Consider the following 15,963-nt stretch of genomic DNA (forward strand, 5'->3'; position numbering starts at 1 on the left):
TCTCCAAGTCTATGCTAAAGGCACCTTTCTTTGGCAGGTACTTGGCCTTGGGGAGGACTGGCAAGGTGGAGAGAAGGAGACAACCTTGGGAGGTGGGCAGAAAGTCCGGCTCCTGAAGGCTGCTTTGGAGAAGTATGCAGACAAGGAGGACCAGGTCATCCTCTTCACAGACAGGTGAGATGGTCCCAGGTGACTTGGCCTGTCATGCAAGAGTTGAAGGCCTCAGCCTTCCCTAGGGGAAAGTGAATGCTCAGGAGCCTTCCAATGGTGCCCAGGTGGGGCTGAGCTGACTATGAAGAGTTTTATTTTTATTTTCTTTGAGATCTTTCATTTTTCTATCATTTCCATTTCCAGAAGTAACCTTTCCCCTTCTCTCAGCCTTGAGTATCCCTTGTAACAAAGAACAAAAGCAAGGAAGGAAGGAAGGAAGGAAGGAAGGAAGGGATGAAGGAAGGAAGGAGGGAAGGAAGGGAGGAAGGAAGGGAGGAAGGAAGGAAAGGAGGGAGGAAGGGAGGGAGGAAGGAAGGAAGGAAGGAAGGAAGGAAGGAAGGAAGGAAGGAAGGGAGGGAGGGAGGGAGGGAGGGAGGAAGGAAGGAAGGAAGGAAGGAAGGAAGGAAGGAAGGGAGGGAGGAAGGAAGGAAGGGAGGAAGGAAAGGAAGGAAGGAAGGGAAGGAGGAAGGAAAGGAAGGAAGGAAGGGAAGGAGGAAGGAAAGGAAGGAAGGAAGGGAGGGAGGAAGGAAAGAAGGGAGGGAGGAAGGAAGGGAGGGTGGAAGGAAGGAAGGAAGGAAGGAAGGAAGGAAGGAAGGAAGGGAGGGAGGGAGGGAGGAATGAAGGAAGGGAGGGAGGGAGGAATGAAGGAAGGGAGGGAGGGAGGGAGGAAGGGAGGAAGGAAGGGAGGGAGGAAGGGAGGGAGAGAGGGAGGGAGGGAGGAAGGAAGGGAGGGAGGGAGGAAGGAAGGAAGGGAGGAAGGAAGGAAGGAAGAAAGGAAGGAAGGAAGAAAGGAAAGAAAGGAGGGAGGGAGGAAGGAAGGGAGGAAGGATGGAAGGAAGGAAGGAAGAAAGGAAAGATGGAAGGAAGAGAGGGAGGAAGGAAGGAAGGGAGGAAGGGAGGGAGGAGGGAAGGAAGAAAGGAAGGAAGAAGGGAGGAAGGAAGGGAGGAAGGAAGGGAGGGAGGAAGGGAGGGAGGAAGGAAGGAAGGAAGGAAGGGAGGAAGGAAGGAAGGAAGGAAGGAAGGAAGGAAGGAAGGAAGGAAGGAAGGAAGGAAGGAAGGAAGGAAGGAAGGAAGGAAAGATGAAAGGAAGGAAGGAAGGGAGGGAAGAAGGAAGGGAGGAAGGGAGGGAGGGAAGGAGGAAGGGAGGGAGAAAGGAAGGAACAAAGATCAGTTCTGTAGAACCAACCAACACATCACAAATATTCCAAATATCCCACCCCTATAGATCCCCACCCCTGCAGAAAAAGGGAGGGTGGTAGATTTTCTTAGTTTTCATCTAGGTTGATAATTATTCAGGGTCATTATAATATCATATCATATTATTTATATTATGTATAAATTATATTATATTGTATTATATTTATATTATACTATGTCGTATCATATTAGTATTATATTATTATTCTTGGCTTGCTTTTGGTTCTGTTTCCGTGGTTATAGTCTTTGTGTCTAGTGTGTTTCTGTTTCTGTTTTCTGAATCATGAATTTACTTTTTCTAGGGAAGGCCCACCCATACCCTGGTTTTGAGTTAAGGGGTATCAGAGAATGGTAGGGTAGGAAGGAAATCTAGGCAAGACCACGTCTAAGCAGATCTGCATTAAGGCACAGTGAATAGAGTGCTGGGCCTGGAGTCAAGAAGATCTGAGTTCAAATCTGACCTCAGACACTCACTAGCTGTGTAACCTTGGGCAAGTCACTTAAGTTCCACTCGCCTTAGTTTCTTCATTTGTAAAATGAGGATAATGATAGCGCCTACCTAACCCATTTGGGGGTCAAATGAGGTAATAATTGCAAAGCACTTGGCACAGTGCCCAGCCCGTAGTAAGCGCTGTGTAACTATCGGCTCTTACTATTAAGTATGGCCCTTATTGGCGAGGACTTCAGGGCCATCCAAGAGACGCCCATGACACGGCTTGGCCCAGGGCGTCTGCATCTTATGCCCGGCTGAGATGGCTGCCAGGTCATCATAGATAGTAAAATACCTCCAGGCACGAAGGTCCTCGAGGTCATGCCGTGAGAACTGACGGAAGGAGTGGGAGATGAGAAGGCTCAGGAGAGGGAACGTGACAAGTATCTTCAAATATCTGAAGAGTTAAGTGGCGCAGTGGGTAGAGAGCCAGGAAGACCACAGTTCAAATTTAGCCTCAGATTCTCCCTAGCTGTATGATCCTGGGTGGGTCACTTAACTGCTGTTCGCCTCAGCTTCCTCAGCTGTGATATGGGGCCATTAATGGCACCTAACACCCAGAGTTATGAGGAGCAAAGGAGGTAATATTTGTAAAGGGTTTAGCATAGTTCCTGGCATGTTGTTGTTATTCAGTCGTGTCCAGTCCTTCATGACCCCGTTTGGGGTTTTCTTGGCAGAGATACTGGAGCGGTTGGCCATTTCCTTCTCCAGCTCATGTTACGGATGAGGAAACTGAGGCAAACAGGGTATAGTGACTTGCCCAGGGTCACACAGCTAGGAAGTGTCTGAGGCTGGATTTGAACTCAGGTCTTCCTTACTCCACCCCCAGTGGTCTATCCACTGATCCACCTGCTGCCTCTAACACATAGTAGATGCTATATAAATGCCAATCCTCTCTTTCCACTTGTTCCATTTGTCCCTAGGAGTCAGGACCAGGGACAGTGGGTGGGGGCTACAGAAGTACAAATTTAGGCATCTTACTGGGAAAACCTTAGGAAGCATTGTAGCTGTCTGTAAATGCCCCGGGCTGCCTCAGAACGAGGTGGGCTATCCCCTGCTCAGCCGCGGTCTTCTAGCACAGGCCGGATGACCACCTGTTAGACTCAGCTGGTTGGCCTAGCTGAAATGAATTAGGAAGAAGTTGTCCAGTCAATTTCCCCCATGGGCCAGTTAGTTCCATATAAAGGAAAACTTGAGCTCCATAGAAAGGAGCATGGTGGCCTTGTGCATAGAGCCTTGGATTTGGATTCAGGCAAGCCTGGGTTGGAATCCCTTCTTTAACGTTATCCTGCGGAGTGGGAAGTTCTAAGCCTCAGTTTCCCTATCTGTGGAATGGGGATAATGATACCTATAATAGTAACCTCTTAGGGTTGTTGTGAAGCTTACAAGGTAGGATGTGGAAAGAAAGCTCTCTGGAAACCTGAAGGCGCCAGATGTTTGGCCATCATCATCATCATTATTATATTGTCATTGTCACTAAAGGTATAGCCCTAACTGGTCAGACCTCCCAGAGGTGTGGGCTCTGGGACAGGGGCCATCATCAGGGAGAGGGTGGACGCCTCGGCATGGCTTCTACTCACTAAAGGCAGAACGAAGGCCCCATCAGTACCATGGAAGCAGCCCTGGCTCTGAAGGTGGAGGCTCTGGGTACAGCTCCTGTCTCCGTCGCTGCATGACCTCAGACAAGCCATTTAGCCTCTGTATGTGGGCCTCAGGTCTCTCATCTGTAACATTGAGGAGGTCTCTTAGGTCCCTTCCGACTCTAGAGCTATCCTATAATACTATAAGACACTTTAACCTTCCTGGGCCTCTATTTCCTCATCTGTATTAATAAGAGCTAGGACTTAGATGGCCCTTTAGGGTTTATAAAGCACTTTACAAATGGTCTCTCATTTGATCCTCACAGTAACCCTTGAATGTAGGTGCTGTTATTATCCCATTCTACAGATGAGAAAACCAAGGCTGAGAGCCATTAAATAAGGACCAGATGGCTTCTGACATCCCTTTCAGCTCCAAATCTATGATCTTATGACCCTCCAGGTCACTTTGCCTCTCTGGGCCTCAGTTTCCCCATCAGGAGGCGGCCAACCTGCTCATGCCCTTGTTGCTTCTTTCCTTCCCCCCACAGCTATGACGTGGTGTTTGCATCTGGCCCCAAAGAGCTCTTGAAGAAGTTCCGGCAAGCCAAGAGCCGGGTGGTCTTCTCAGCTGAGGAGCTCATCTATCCTGACCGCAGGCTGGAGGTCAAGTATCCCCAGGTCCATGATGGGAAGAGGTTCCTAGGCTCTGGAGGTAAGGGACAGTGGAGTCTGCTGAGCACAGAGGAAAGGCTTGTGGAAACCACAAACTGGGCCATGCCCTAACAGCTCATGGCATTGTGGTACACCGGACAGAACCCTGAATTGGGAATCTGGAAGCCCTGCCTCTGATACTATGACCCTAGGCTTTCTGCAGGCCTCAGTTTCCCTATCTGTAAAATGAGAAGTTGGTGTCTTCTAAGACACTTTCTAGGCCTGGATCTAGGATCTTAGGGGGTGGCCCCCACTCAGACTATGTCTAAGGCCATTTTAGGGCACATTAAGAGTGCTCAGAATGCCCAGGACTAGAGCAGTAACAGGCTCACCATGCTGTACTCCAGGCAGATGACATTTTAAGGACATTGATAAGTCTGACTTTCTGCAGGAGAGCCTCTGGGACAGGAATGGGCCTTGAGTCCTTGTCCCATGAGGATCCATCGAAAGAACTAGGAATGTTCAGGTTGGAGAAGAAAGGCTTAGTGTAGATACTGGTGTCCTCAAGTATTAAATAGAAAGGGGATTGCACTTGTCCTGCTTGGCCCCAGGGGTTGGAAGTTGCAAAGGGGCAGATCTAGGTATGTCAAGAAACACTGCCTAACAGAGAATTTTCCCAGAGGGGCACAAGCTGCCCCGAAGAGGTGGTGGGCTCTCCATCACTGGAGGGCTCCAAGCAGAGACTGCAGGACCATTTGTTGGGGATGCTGCAGATGGCACTGGTTGGACTCGATAGCCCCTGAGGTTGCTGCCAACTCTGGGGCTCTCTGAGGGTTTCTGGAACCAAGTGGACTCTTTGGGAAATTTGGAAAGAAGGAATGTTAGTGGACATGTACCATTCCTAGACAAGGACAGCTGGCCAGGGAGGAAAGAGGTTGGATCTCCATGCACACCCTTTCCCCCTTGTCTCCCTCCCAGGCTTCATTGGCTATGCCCCAAACTTAAGCAAGATGGTGGCCAGCTGGCAAGGCCAGGACAGTGACAGCGACCAGCTCTTTTATACCAAGATCTTCTTAGACCCGGAGCAGAGGGTAAGAGAACCTTAGGGAAGGAGCTGTGAACCTGAGGGAGTCCAGTTCTTACTGGATTCTCAGTGGGCAGGCTGCCTTGGGTCAGCACCCTGGATGCCTGGATCTCATTCTGGGACTGCCACCTGGAGCAGCCCCGAATCAGCCACTTCCTCAGTGGGGAGGGCCAGAGGAGAAGGGTGCAGGCACTGGGCCAGAGGGGGAGGGTGGAGGCATTGGGTTAGGGAGAGGGTAGAGGCACCGGGCCAGGGGGAGGGGAGGCCCGGGCTGCTGCCAGCTTGGTTTTGCCTCTTCTGAAGGAGAAGATCAACATTACCCTGGACCATCGCTGCCGAATCTTCCAGAACCTGGATGGAGCCTTAGGTGAGTGGTGGCATCAGTGAGGAGGGTGATCATGCAGGACTCCGGGAGGGAAGGAAATAAGGAGAAAAACCACATATACACCCGGGCCACACAAAGCATCCCTGGGCTCCTGGAAGTCTTCTCAACAGGGAGAAAGACCCAGAGCCAAGGAGACCTGAGTCCACATCTTGGCTTAGATACTGAGTAGCTGAGTGAGTCAGCAGATCGTTTAACCTCTCCGAGCCTCGGTTTCCTCGTCTGTAAAACGGGACAAAAATAACACCTACCTCACAGTGTGGTTGTGAGGGTTCAACGAGGTCCTGGATATAGATCACTTTGTAACCTTAAAGCACTGTGTACATGCCAGCCATTATCATAATTATTATTATCACTGACACTATCATCCTTATTAAGAAGGATAAGAAAGATTAAGAAGGATTAAGAAAGACCCAAGTTGGAGTTCCAGCTGTACTATTTTATTAACTGTGTGACCTTGAGCAAGTCATGTCACTGCTCTGTGCCTCAGTTTCTTCATTTGTTAAAAAAGGGTAATATTAAAGGGTTTTTGTGAGAATCAGGTGAGATTTTATACACACAAGTATATATATGTACATACACACAATTTGCAAGCCTTAATGAACTTAATGAATGTGGCCTTGGTCAAGTCACATCCTGGCTCTGAGACTCAGTTTTCTGTTTATATAAAGTGCATTTCAAACTTGAAAGCATTACATAAACACTAAGGGACTGGACCTCCCTCCACTAAGGCAGATTGGTGGTTTCCCTGTAACTCGTAGTCTTAGAGTTGCCTAGAGCGGTGATTTGCCCAGGGTCACACAGCCAGGGTGGGTCGCAGGCAGGACCGGAACCCAGATCTTCCTGCCTCTGAGGCTGACCCTACATGCACTAAACCCCCCTGCCTTTCCTATAAATGCCAGAAATCATCATCATCATCATCTCCATAAAGTGGAGCTCGGCAGCTTGGCTGGCTGGGTAGGGAGCTGGCATCGTACCAGTTTAATCACAGGTCCATTTCCTATCGCAGTCCTAAAATAGAAGTAGTAATAACTTCAGCTTGTGCAATCCCATGAGGTTTACGAGGGCCTCTCCTCACAACAGCTCAGTGACATAGGGAGCAATAGAGTTATCATCCCCGATTTACAGATGGACAGACTGAGACCCGGGTCAAATGACTGGTGCGTGATCACTTCGTTACCAAGTGTCAGAGGTAGGATTTGAACCCAGGGCTCCCAACTTACGTCAGGCTCTCTTTCTAGTACAAAATGGGGTCCTTAGTAATATTTATTATTGAGAGGAAAATACTTTGTCGCCTTGAAAGTGCTGTTTAAATGTAGGTTATTATTATTATTATTATTATTGTTATTATTATTATTATTATTATAACAGAGAGGTAGGTCCTGGGGCACAGACTAGAATCCTTTGCATGTGTAGAGCATGTTTTGAAAGTGTGTTTACATACTCCAGTTCTCTGAATCTCCACACCAGCCCTTTGAGGTGGCAGTGAAGGTTATATTACTCCCGTTTTATAGATGAGGAAATTGAGACTCAGAAAAGCAACATGATCGCCCAGGGTCGCACAGTGAGTGTCAGGACATGAACTAGGACACAAATATACTGGCTCATATTCACCTATACCAGGGATGAGGAACTTGCGTCCTCGAGGCCACATGTGGCCCTCTAGGTCTTCAAGTGCGGCCCTTTGAATCCAAACTTTACAGAAATCAGATTTGGTCATAGGGCCGCACTTGAGGACCTCGAGGCCACAGGTTTCCCCACCCCTGAGCTGCCCTGTGAACAGAGGACTCTTAGCGGGCTGAGTCAGTATACAATTCCTGCCCTCTGGGAGCTTCCACTCAGACTTCCTGAGAAGATCTGGAAGCCCCCAAGGCTTTCCCCAGAGCCATGAGCAGGCGATAACCTGTTCTGTAATTTCTAGATGAAGTGGTACTCAAGTTTGAGACAGCTCAAGTCCGAGCGAGGAACCTGGAGTACGACACCCTGCCCGTCCTGATTCACGGCAACGGGCCCACCAAGGTAGGATGTCCCCTGGCTCTCGTGGAGGAGGAGGAGGCTGCCTGAGCCTCTTCAGTTCCCAGCCAGCTGGGCCTGGGCCAGACCAAGGTTCTGCCCTTCCACGAACCTTGGGGCTATCTCTCCCATTCATCCTGTGTTTGAAGCTACCTTGCCATGCTTACTCTGGCTTTGCTGTCCTTTGCACGTGTCATCTTCTGTATCTGTGGCCCCCATCCTAGCCTTGGCTTGGAAAATGAACCTTACTGAGGATGGGTAAGTCACATCCCATCTGCACATTAAGGACATCTCAGACACAAAGCAGTTGAGCCCAGGCTCTGGGCTGTTTCTCCAGCATCTGGGATAGCCTGCATGGCACGATTCCCATATACAGTGCTTGGCACACAGTAAGCGCTTAATAAATGCTTGTTGACTTCTTAACTGTATTCTTTCATCCACTGACTTGCACCTGAGACATCCTATATGTGTTGCCTCTATCTGAATTAAAATGTAAACTCCTGGAGGGCAGAGGCCATCTTCCTTTTCTGTTTCCGCTCTCATAAGAGTGCTTTGTGCGTATTAAGTGCTTATTAATCCACCCATCCATCCATCCATCCATCCACCCATCCACCCCTCCATCTATCTACCCACCCATCCATCCACTCACCCATCCACCCATCCATCTGTCCACTCACCCATCCACCCATCCATCTATCCATCCATCCATTCATTCTCTGCCTCCATCAAACAAAGGCATTCTAGGATAAAGAGGCTTGCAGGGGTTTGGCGGTATAGGAGCATCTGGGAAAAAGCAAATCTAAGTGACCCACAGTAGAATGGAGCCCTTCTGAGAGCTGTGTGCAGACTCACCGAGCAGAGATCCCCAGCTGTGGTTCAGCCCATGCCCACTTTGGGGATCTCCATTTATCTCAGAGGGTGGAGTCAGATTTTGCCAGAAACCCCACAAACAGCATTAATTTGAGGGGTAGAAGGACAGAAGGAAAATAACTCCACCATACAATACTAGAGCAATATGACTCCTAGATACGGACTTTTTAAACAAAATTATTTCATTTTCATTGATGTCTTTTTTTATCGAGGGCAGTTGGATGGCACAGTGGATAATGTACTGGGTCTGGAGTCAGGAAGACCTAAGTTCAAATCCAGTCTTCCTGGCTGTGTGACCTTGGGCAAGTCACTTAACCACTATTTGCCTCAGTTTCTTCAACTGTAAAATGAGGATCATAATAGTATGTTCTTTATGTTGCTATGAGGAACAAACAAGATGGTATTTATAAAGCTTTTAGAGAAGTGCTTGACACATAGTAGGTGCTTTATAATGCCTGGTTACACACACACACACACACACATACACACACACACACACACACTTTTAATTTTTTCATTTTTGAATATATCCCTCGCCTTTCCCAGACACAATGAGCCATCCTTTGTAACAAAGAATAAAAAAGAAAAAAAAATAATTGAGCCAAACCAGTGAGTGTATTGGCATGTATTTGTTTATGAAGGCTTTGTGAAGGTGGGGGTGAAGGGAGAGGGAGAGGGCTGGAGGAGGGGGATGAAAAGGTTTATCTCTCCTCTCCTGAGCCCCTTTCCTCTGCTTCGTAGCTCCAGTTGAATTACCTGGGGAACTACATCCCTCGATTTTGGACTTTCGAGACGGGCTGCACCGTGTGTGATGAGGGCCTGAGGAGCCTGAAGGGCATTGGGGTAAGGCCTAGGCACCGGGTGAAGGGGGGAGGCCAAAGCTAGGGGCTCCCTCTGGGTTAGGAGGGCCAGTAAGCAGATCTGGGCCTGAAGCCATAGGAAGTAAGAAGGTATCCTTGGTGCTTAGGGCAACTAAGTATAGGTCAGGCAGGTGTTTAGGACACCAGACAGAGAAGAGAGTCTCTAAAGAGACACCAGTCACCAGGATATTATGAAGCTGAGCATGATTAGAGCGAAGTCCTGGCTTGTGCAGAGGCTTATAGAGCTCAAGCTTGAAGGAACCCCAGAGACTGACTAGTCCATCCCCCCTTCCTTTTACAGACAGAGAAACAAAGGCCCAGGGAGGTGTAAGGATACTCAGTCTAGAACTGAAAGGGAACTCAGAGGCCAACTAGTCTGACCCTCTTATTCTGCAGGTGGGGAAACAGACCCATTTCTATAAAGAAATGACTTACCCAAGGTCTCACAGGGCCTCTGACTCCAAAATCAGAGATTTTTCCACAGTTGGTTGGCCAAAGGCCTCTTAAGTACTTCCGGCCAGCATGGCTGGAGACTTTAAAAGGTAGATTTGGGCTCAGTCTAAAGAATTCCCTGACTCTCAGAGCTGCCCAGCACCCCCGGGTGGTCACAGAGCTGCCGTAGGAGATGGAGGTGGGATCCCTGATGACCACTTTCTGGAGGTCTTAGAGAGGGCATTCTGGGACGGGTCTGGGTTGGGCTACATGGCCACAGGGGCCCCTTTCAAGTGCTAGTGTCTGGCACTGAGCCAGACTTCACTTCACAAAGTGACTTCACTTTCCCCCTCTGTAAAATGGGCAGATTGGACAAGATGCCCCTGAGGTCCTTCTCGGCATCTGATCTATGATCCGTTGTAATCTGTGATCCTTTGTGATCTGTGATCTTTTATGATATGTGATCCTTTATGATCTGTGATCCTAAGTCATCTAGCCTCCCTGGACTTCAGTTTCGTCCTCTGATAAACAAAAGCTTTTGACTAGGTGACCTTTAAAGCTCCTTCCAGATCTAGTATCAAAGATCCATTAACTTCCCTGGGCCTCAGTTTCCCTAGCTGTAAAATAAAAGTGTTTGGCATGGTTTGAGTCAAAGACCTCTTCCAGCTCTCTCTTTGTTGCCTTCTGTGAACAGGCCAGAGGACCGGCGGGTGGTCCCAGTGAATCACTTCTCTGAGTCCCTAGGTACTAGGTACTAGCCTAGGCTTCCCTGTGAGCTGAGGCTCCTGGGTTCTGGCTCTAGCTCCACCCCTGCCCCCTCTGGCCTTTGGGGCTTGGGGCCCCCCACCCCCACTGCATGATGGTCTCCCTCTCCCTGCACAGATCGGAGGACTCTGGAAATGAGGGGAGGGGGATTCCCTGGACCTGCCTCATCCTGGGGCCTGCACCCTCCTCTTCCCCTACAGGATGAGGCTCTGCCCTCGGTCCTCATCGGGATTTTCATAGAACAGCCCACTCCGTTCCTCTCCCTGTTCTTCAAGCGGCTCCTGAGCCTCCGGTACCCCCGGAAACAGCTTCGACTCTTCATACACAATCACGTGAGTAATGGGCTCCAAGTGGTGTCTTCCAGGGAGGGCCTCCAGGCATCACGTGCCCTAAGCTGGACTCCTAGCTGGCCTTGGCATACAATAGCAAAGGATTTATAAATGCACCTCGGTGGCTGGATTTGGAGTCAGGAAGGCGAGTTCAAATCCTGCTCTAGGCCCTTACATAGTCACGTGACTCTAGCAAAACCACTGACCCTCTCAGCCTCAGTTTCTTCATTTATAAAATGGGGATGATGGTAGCAGCAACCTCACAGAGTTATTGTGAGGATTAAATGAGGTTCCGCATAAAGCACTTTGCATACCTTAAAACATTGCATCAATGCTACCTGTTTTGATAAAGGCCGGGGGCATGCGGCAGTAACCCAGGTAATCCAAAGCAGCAGGGCATCCAAAACTCCCTCCCATCTGCCTCTGGTGGGCCTGTGAATGAGATGATGAGAGGCCAGCCCTGTCTGGAGTGGAGGATGCTGAGCTCATGCTGTTTCCTGAGTCAGACTGGAAATCCTGCCTCAGGCTTCATGCCCAGATGCCCAGGGCTGGGCTCACTGAGTGCTCAGTGGGTCTCTTCCCTTCTCATTTGTCACTGTCTTCTACCCTCCAGCCTCCTTCCTTTTGGCCTTGGGGGTGGGGAGATTGAACCCACCTCTCCCCTGCCCCCCTCTCCAATCCCTCCCTCTTCCCTCCCAGGAGGAACACCATGAAGATCAGGTGGAGCAGTTCATAGAAGACCATGGCAGCGAGTACCACACAGTCAGCCTCGTGGGCCCGGAGCAGCGGATGAAGAGTGCCGATGCCAGGAACATGGGCGCGTGAGTCTGGGGCCAAGCAAGTGCAGAAGGGAGGCTGGGTGGGGCGGCAGCGGTGGATAAAGCACCCGATTTGGAGTCAAAGGACCTGGGTTCAAATCCTTGCTTTGCCACTTACTCCTTGTCTGCCTTTTCCCCCTGGGCCTCAGGCTCCCACCTAGAAAATGGGCCTAATAATCCCTGACCTGCTCCCCCACAGGAGTATCATGAGATGACTTGAAAAAGCATAGAATGACTTGTGGATGCCGGAAAGTATTATTCATTAGGAGTTGGTGGCCTTGCTGAGCCCGGCAGATACCTGGGAAGGCCAAGCGGGGGAGAAGGAGTACAAAGTTGTTGGTAAATTTGGCGCAATGAAGGAACCACATGGGCCACCTCAGAGAGGGAGACGCTTTCTTCACTATATTCATGCGTCCGAACGCAGTCAATGTTCATGGTATCACAGGAGGTAGAAGGCACCTCAGAGGCCATCAAGGGAACTCCCTCATTTTACAAATGAGGAAACTGAGGCCCAGCGGGAGAAAGTGACTCACCCAGAATCACCCAGACAGCAAGTGTCTGAAGTGGGATTTGAACCCGGATCTCCCTGATCCAATTGGACAATGGACATAGTGTCAAAAGATGTAGGTCTGTGTGGGAGCTGAAATGTGACTTGTTGACTAATGTCTTGACTGAAGAACAGGTCACAGGAATAACATTGGATGTCTTTAAAGATAATGACACTAGAAATAACTATCTAGCAAAAGCGGTCAAATAGTCGTCATAGCTAAGACAGGGAAGCGAGTTTATATTTCTGACACAAGGAAGAGAAAGACATTCAGAAGAAGAAAGGAAGGAAAGGGAGTAGGGAAGAAGAGAGGGAAGAGATGTGAGAAAAAAGGAATTTAAAATCAGAAGGGACATAGGAGGCTATATAGTCCAATACCCTCATTTTACAGAGGAGGAAACTGAGGCCCAGAGAAGTTGTGACTTACCCAAGGTCAAACAGCTAGTAGGTAGCATAGCAAGGGAGTGTAAGGGAGAAAGTAGAAGAAAGGAAAGGAAAAAGATAAAAGTAGAGAAGACAGAAGAAAGGAAAGAAAAAAGATATGCTAACAGGAGGGCACCCACAGCAGCCCCTCCTGGCCAACAGGGCTGCGTTGGATGAATGGGGTTGGGGCGGGGGGCACTGGGACACCGAGGACGGTGACTCGGTGGCAAGTTGTGGCCTCTCTGGTGAGGGTTGGAAGGGAGGGGGTCTTGGTCTTTCTCTTCTAGGTCTTCCCCTCCCTGACCCTTGCCTTCTCTCTCCCCATAGGGACATGTGTCGCCAGGACCGAGGCTGTACCTATTACTTGAGCATGGATGCTGAGGTGGCCTTGACCAACCCAGATACCCTCCGGCTTCTGATAGAGCAGAACAAGTGAGACACAGCTTCCCACCCCCAGCCCCTGCCCCACACAGGAGCAGAGAGAGAGAGAGCAGAACTATCTGAGCCAGCATCCTCTGGAATGTGGCCCTCCCTCTCTACTCCCCAGGTGCCTACCTCCCAGTCTCCTCTGCCTCCCAAGGTCCTGACCTGTACCAATGAAATCACAGGACCATCTCTAGCCTTTATATTTTAATTTATGTACATGTATTTCCCCCATCAGAATGTAAGCTTCTTGTTTCATTTACATCTTTGCGTCCCCATCACCTAGCCTGGTAGGTGCTTAATAAATGCTTATTGATCATTTGGTAAGCATTTATTAAATACCTACTTTGTGACAGTCATTGTATAAAGTAATCTTCAGAGGGAGCTAACTCACATCTGGGAATATCAGAGAAGCCTTCCTGAAGAAGGTGGCTTTGAAGCTGAGCTTTGTAGATTAGAAAGCAGGTTGAGAGTAGTCTAGGCTAATCGGGTCAGGTGTCCACACTAAATTCGGCATTGTTATGATGAATCCCCCAGGAACAGGGAAGGGGGGAAGGCCACCAGGTCGCCTGAAGAGGGTGAACCAGCTGTGTTAGAAATGGAGCAGATTAAGGTTCTCATGATGATAGGAGTGGCATCAGACCTGTGAATAGCCCCAGCCCTGGGTGAAATATAGACCTAAGCTTTGGAGAAAAAAAATTTGTCTGGAGGCCTGGGAGATTAAGCAACTCTGGAGGGATCGCGTTTCATGTCATATAGCAATATAAAATATTAATGTTCATATGGGAATATAACACTGTAGGGGAGCTGCCTCTCCTATAAATAATACCATGCTACCAGATAAGTGAATAAACCTACGGTCATTAGTATCAGCATTGTATTGTAGAAGAGGGATACATTTGCCAAATGTCTGTATTGATATTTGACACTCCATGGCTCATCTTGACATCACCACCCCATTCAGAGCTCAGCCTGTGACAAAAACATTTCTGCTTCCTGGCCTAAATTATGGCGTGCCCAAAGCATTTTGGTATTATGGTGCTTAGAGATCCCTCAGTGGGAAAGAGCCCAAGGGGTCCCTTGCCATTGGCTCTGCAGGAGCCCTTAGTCATTACAGTGCTGGTGGGTTGAGCCTGGGAGCCCCCTCACCCTTTTCTCTCTTGGAAGGTTGGTTCTGCGTCCCCCGCAGATGGAGTGGGTTACTCTGTGTTGTACATCTGCTGACTTCTTTCCCCTTTCCCCCCTGCCTAGAGCTGTCATCGCCCCCTTGGTGATCCGTGCAGGGAGGCTGTGGTCCAATTTCTGGGGGGCCCTGAGTGCTGATGGTTACTATGCCCGCTCTGAAGACTATGTGGACATCGTCCAAGGGCGACGTGTGTAAGTGTCTGCCTTCTGAGCTGTTCTCTCATTGAGAAAGGGTAGTTTTTTTTTATTTGAGGGGCTAAGAGAGTGTGGCCACTGAACTACCCTAAGTCTCCACAAACCTTGTTGTATTTAGCAATGCTTTGGCAAGAGAGAATTCAGCCTAGTAGTAGAGCAGAAAATGCACTGGGTTTGGAAGCAGAACATCTCTGTGCCCCCAGGCATGTCATTCCCTTGCTCTTAGCCTCAGTTTCTTCATCTGTAAAATAAGGGGGTTGGACTACCATGGAGAGCACTAAACCCAGGAAGAGGCTTCCAAGGCAGGATGTGGCCTTTCCATGTAGGGAGATCCCCAGAAGCAGAATTAGGAGACCATGCGGTATGATAGCATGAGCAGCTAGGTGGAACAGTAGATAGAGTGCTCGGTCTGGAATCAGGAGGACTCCTCCTCCTTAGTTCAAATCTGGCCTCAGACATTTACTAGCTGTGTGACCCTAGGCAAGTCATTTAACCCTGTTTGCCTCGGTTTCCTCATCTGTAAAATGATCTAGAGAGGGAAATGGCAAACCACTCCAGTATCTCTGCCAAGGAAACTCCAAATGGGGTCACAGAGTCTAAAAACAACAGAAAATGACTCAACAACAACGCAGTATGATGGAAATAGCCCTGGCCTCCCAGTCTTGGGTTCAAATTCCACCTCTGAATCTTACTAGGTATGTGAATCTTGGGCAAAGCATTCTGCTCTCTGGACTTCAGCTTCCTCACCTGAAACTGATCCAGTGGGTCTGGATGGCTTGGAGGTCCATTCCGGCTCTAAATCTAGGATGCTCGAACCCAGGCTTGAGTCCCAGGAGTTCATTTACTATCTTGGGACAAGTCACTCAAACTTGGGAAGGAATCTTAGCTCTAACCCTGTCATCTCACAGATGAGGAAAGTGGCCCCCAGAGGGGGAGCTGAGTTGTCCGAGGTCACCTAGACAGCAAGCAGCCAAGCGGCTCCTCCAGCTCCAAACTGAGTGCGCTACCGTATGCCCATCTCTCAGCTGTAGTTTTACAAGCTGTGAAATGGGGCTAAGGACAGCTGGACCATCCTCTACTTACAGGGCTGCTGTGAGGAGCATGTTTTGTAAACCTTGAGATCCTTACATAAACATGGGGTTTTCATCGTTGTCGATCATTGTCACAGCTCTGGAGCTGGAAGGGCCCTCAGAGGCTGTTCAGTCCAGCCCTTTCATTTTACAAATGAGGAAAGTGAAGCCCAGTAATGTGATGTCAGAGATTTAGAGGGAGGTGGGACCTTGGGGACCGTATAGTCCGGTCCCCTCCTTCTACAAATGAGGAAACAGATGCCCAGAAAATGAAGTGAACTGTCCAAGGTCACATAAGGGCATGAATGTCCAAGTGGGATTTGAACCCAAATCCTCTGATTCCATATCCGGCATGCCTGTTGTACCACTCTCTTCCATGCATACTTCAGCTGAACCTTGGAGAAAGAAAAGGATTATGGGAGGTAGAGATGGAGGAAGA

The 15,963-nt window shown here is 49.2% G+C and overlaps 1 protein-coding gene across 1 annotated transcript in view; it reads left to right on the forward strand.

Annotated features, from left to right (window-relative positions):
• The window catches only part of PLOD1 (procollagen-lysine,2-oxoglutarate 5-dioxygenase 1), a 44,562-nt gene that overhangs the window by 11,890 nt on the left and 16,709 nt on the right, over window positions 1-15,963 (forward strand). The window contains exons 3-12 of the mRNA XM_036745941.1: window positions 38-174; window positions 4,026-4,189; window positions 5,107-5,219; window positions 5,516-5,579; window positions 7,516-7,613; window positions 9,219-9,320; window positions 10,735-10,866; window positions 11,563-11,684; window positions 12,979-13,083; window positions 14,326-14,451. Of these exons, the coding sequence (XP_036601836.1) occupies window positions 38-174; window positions 4,026-4,189; window positions 5,107-5,219; window positions 5,516-5,579; window positions 7,516-7,613; window positions 9,219-9,320; window positions 10,735-10,866; window positions 11,563-11,684; window positions 12,979-13,083; window positions 14,326-14,451 (1,163 nt within the window). The remainder of the gene's footprint in view (window positions 1-37; window positions 175-4,025; window positions 4,190-5,106; window positions 5,220-5,515; window positions 5,580-7,515; window positions 7,614-9,218; window positions 9,321-10,734; window positions 10,867-11,562; window positions 11,685-12,978; window positions 13,084-14,325; window positions 14,452-15,963) is intronic.

This window comes from Trichosurus vulpecula, chromosome 2 (genome assembly GCF_011100635.1).
Source record: "Trichosurus vulpecula isolate mTriVul1 chromosome 2, mTriVul1.pri, whole genome shotgun sequence".
Classification (NCBI taxonomy): Eukaryota; Metazoa; Chordata; class Mammalia; order Diprotodontia; family Phalangeridae; genus Trichosurus; species Trichosurus vulpecula.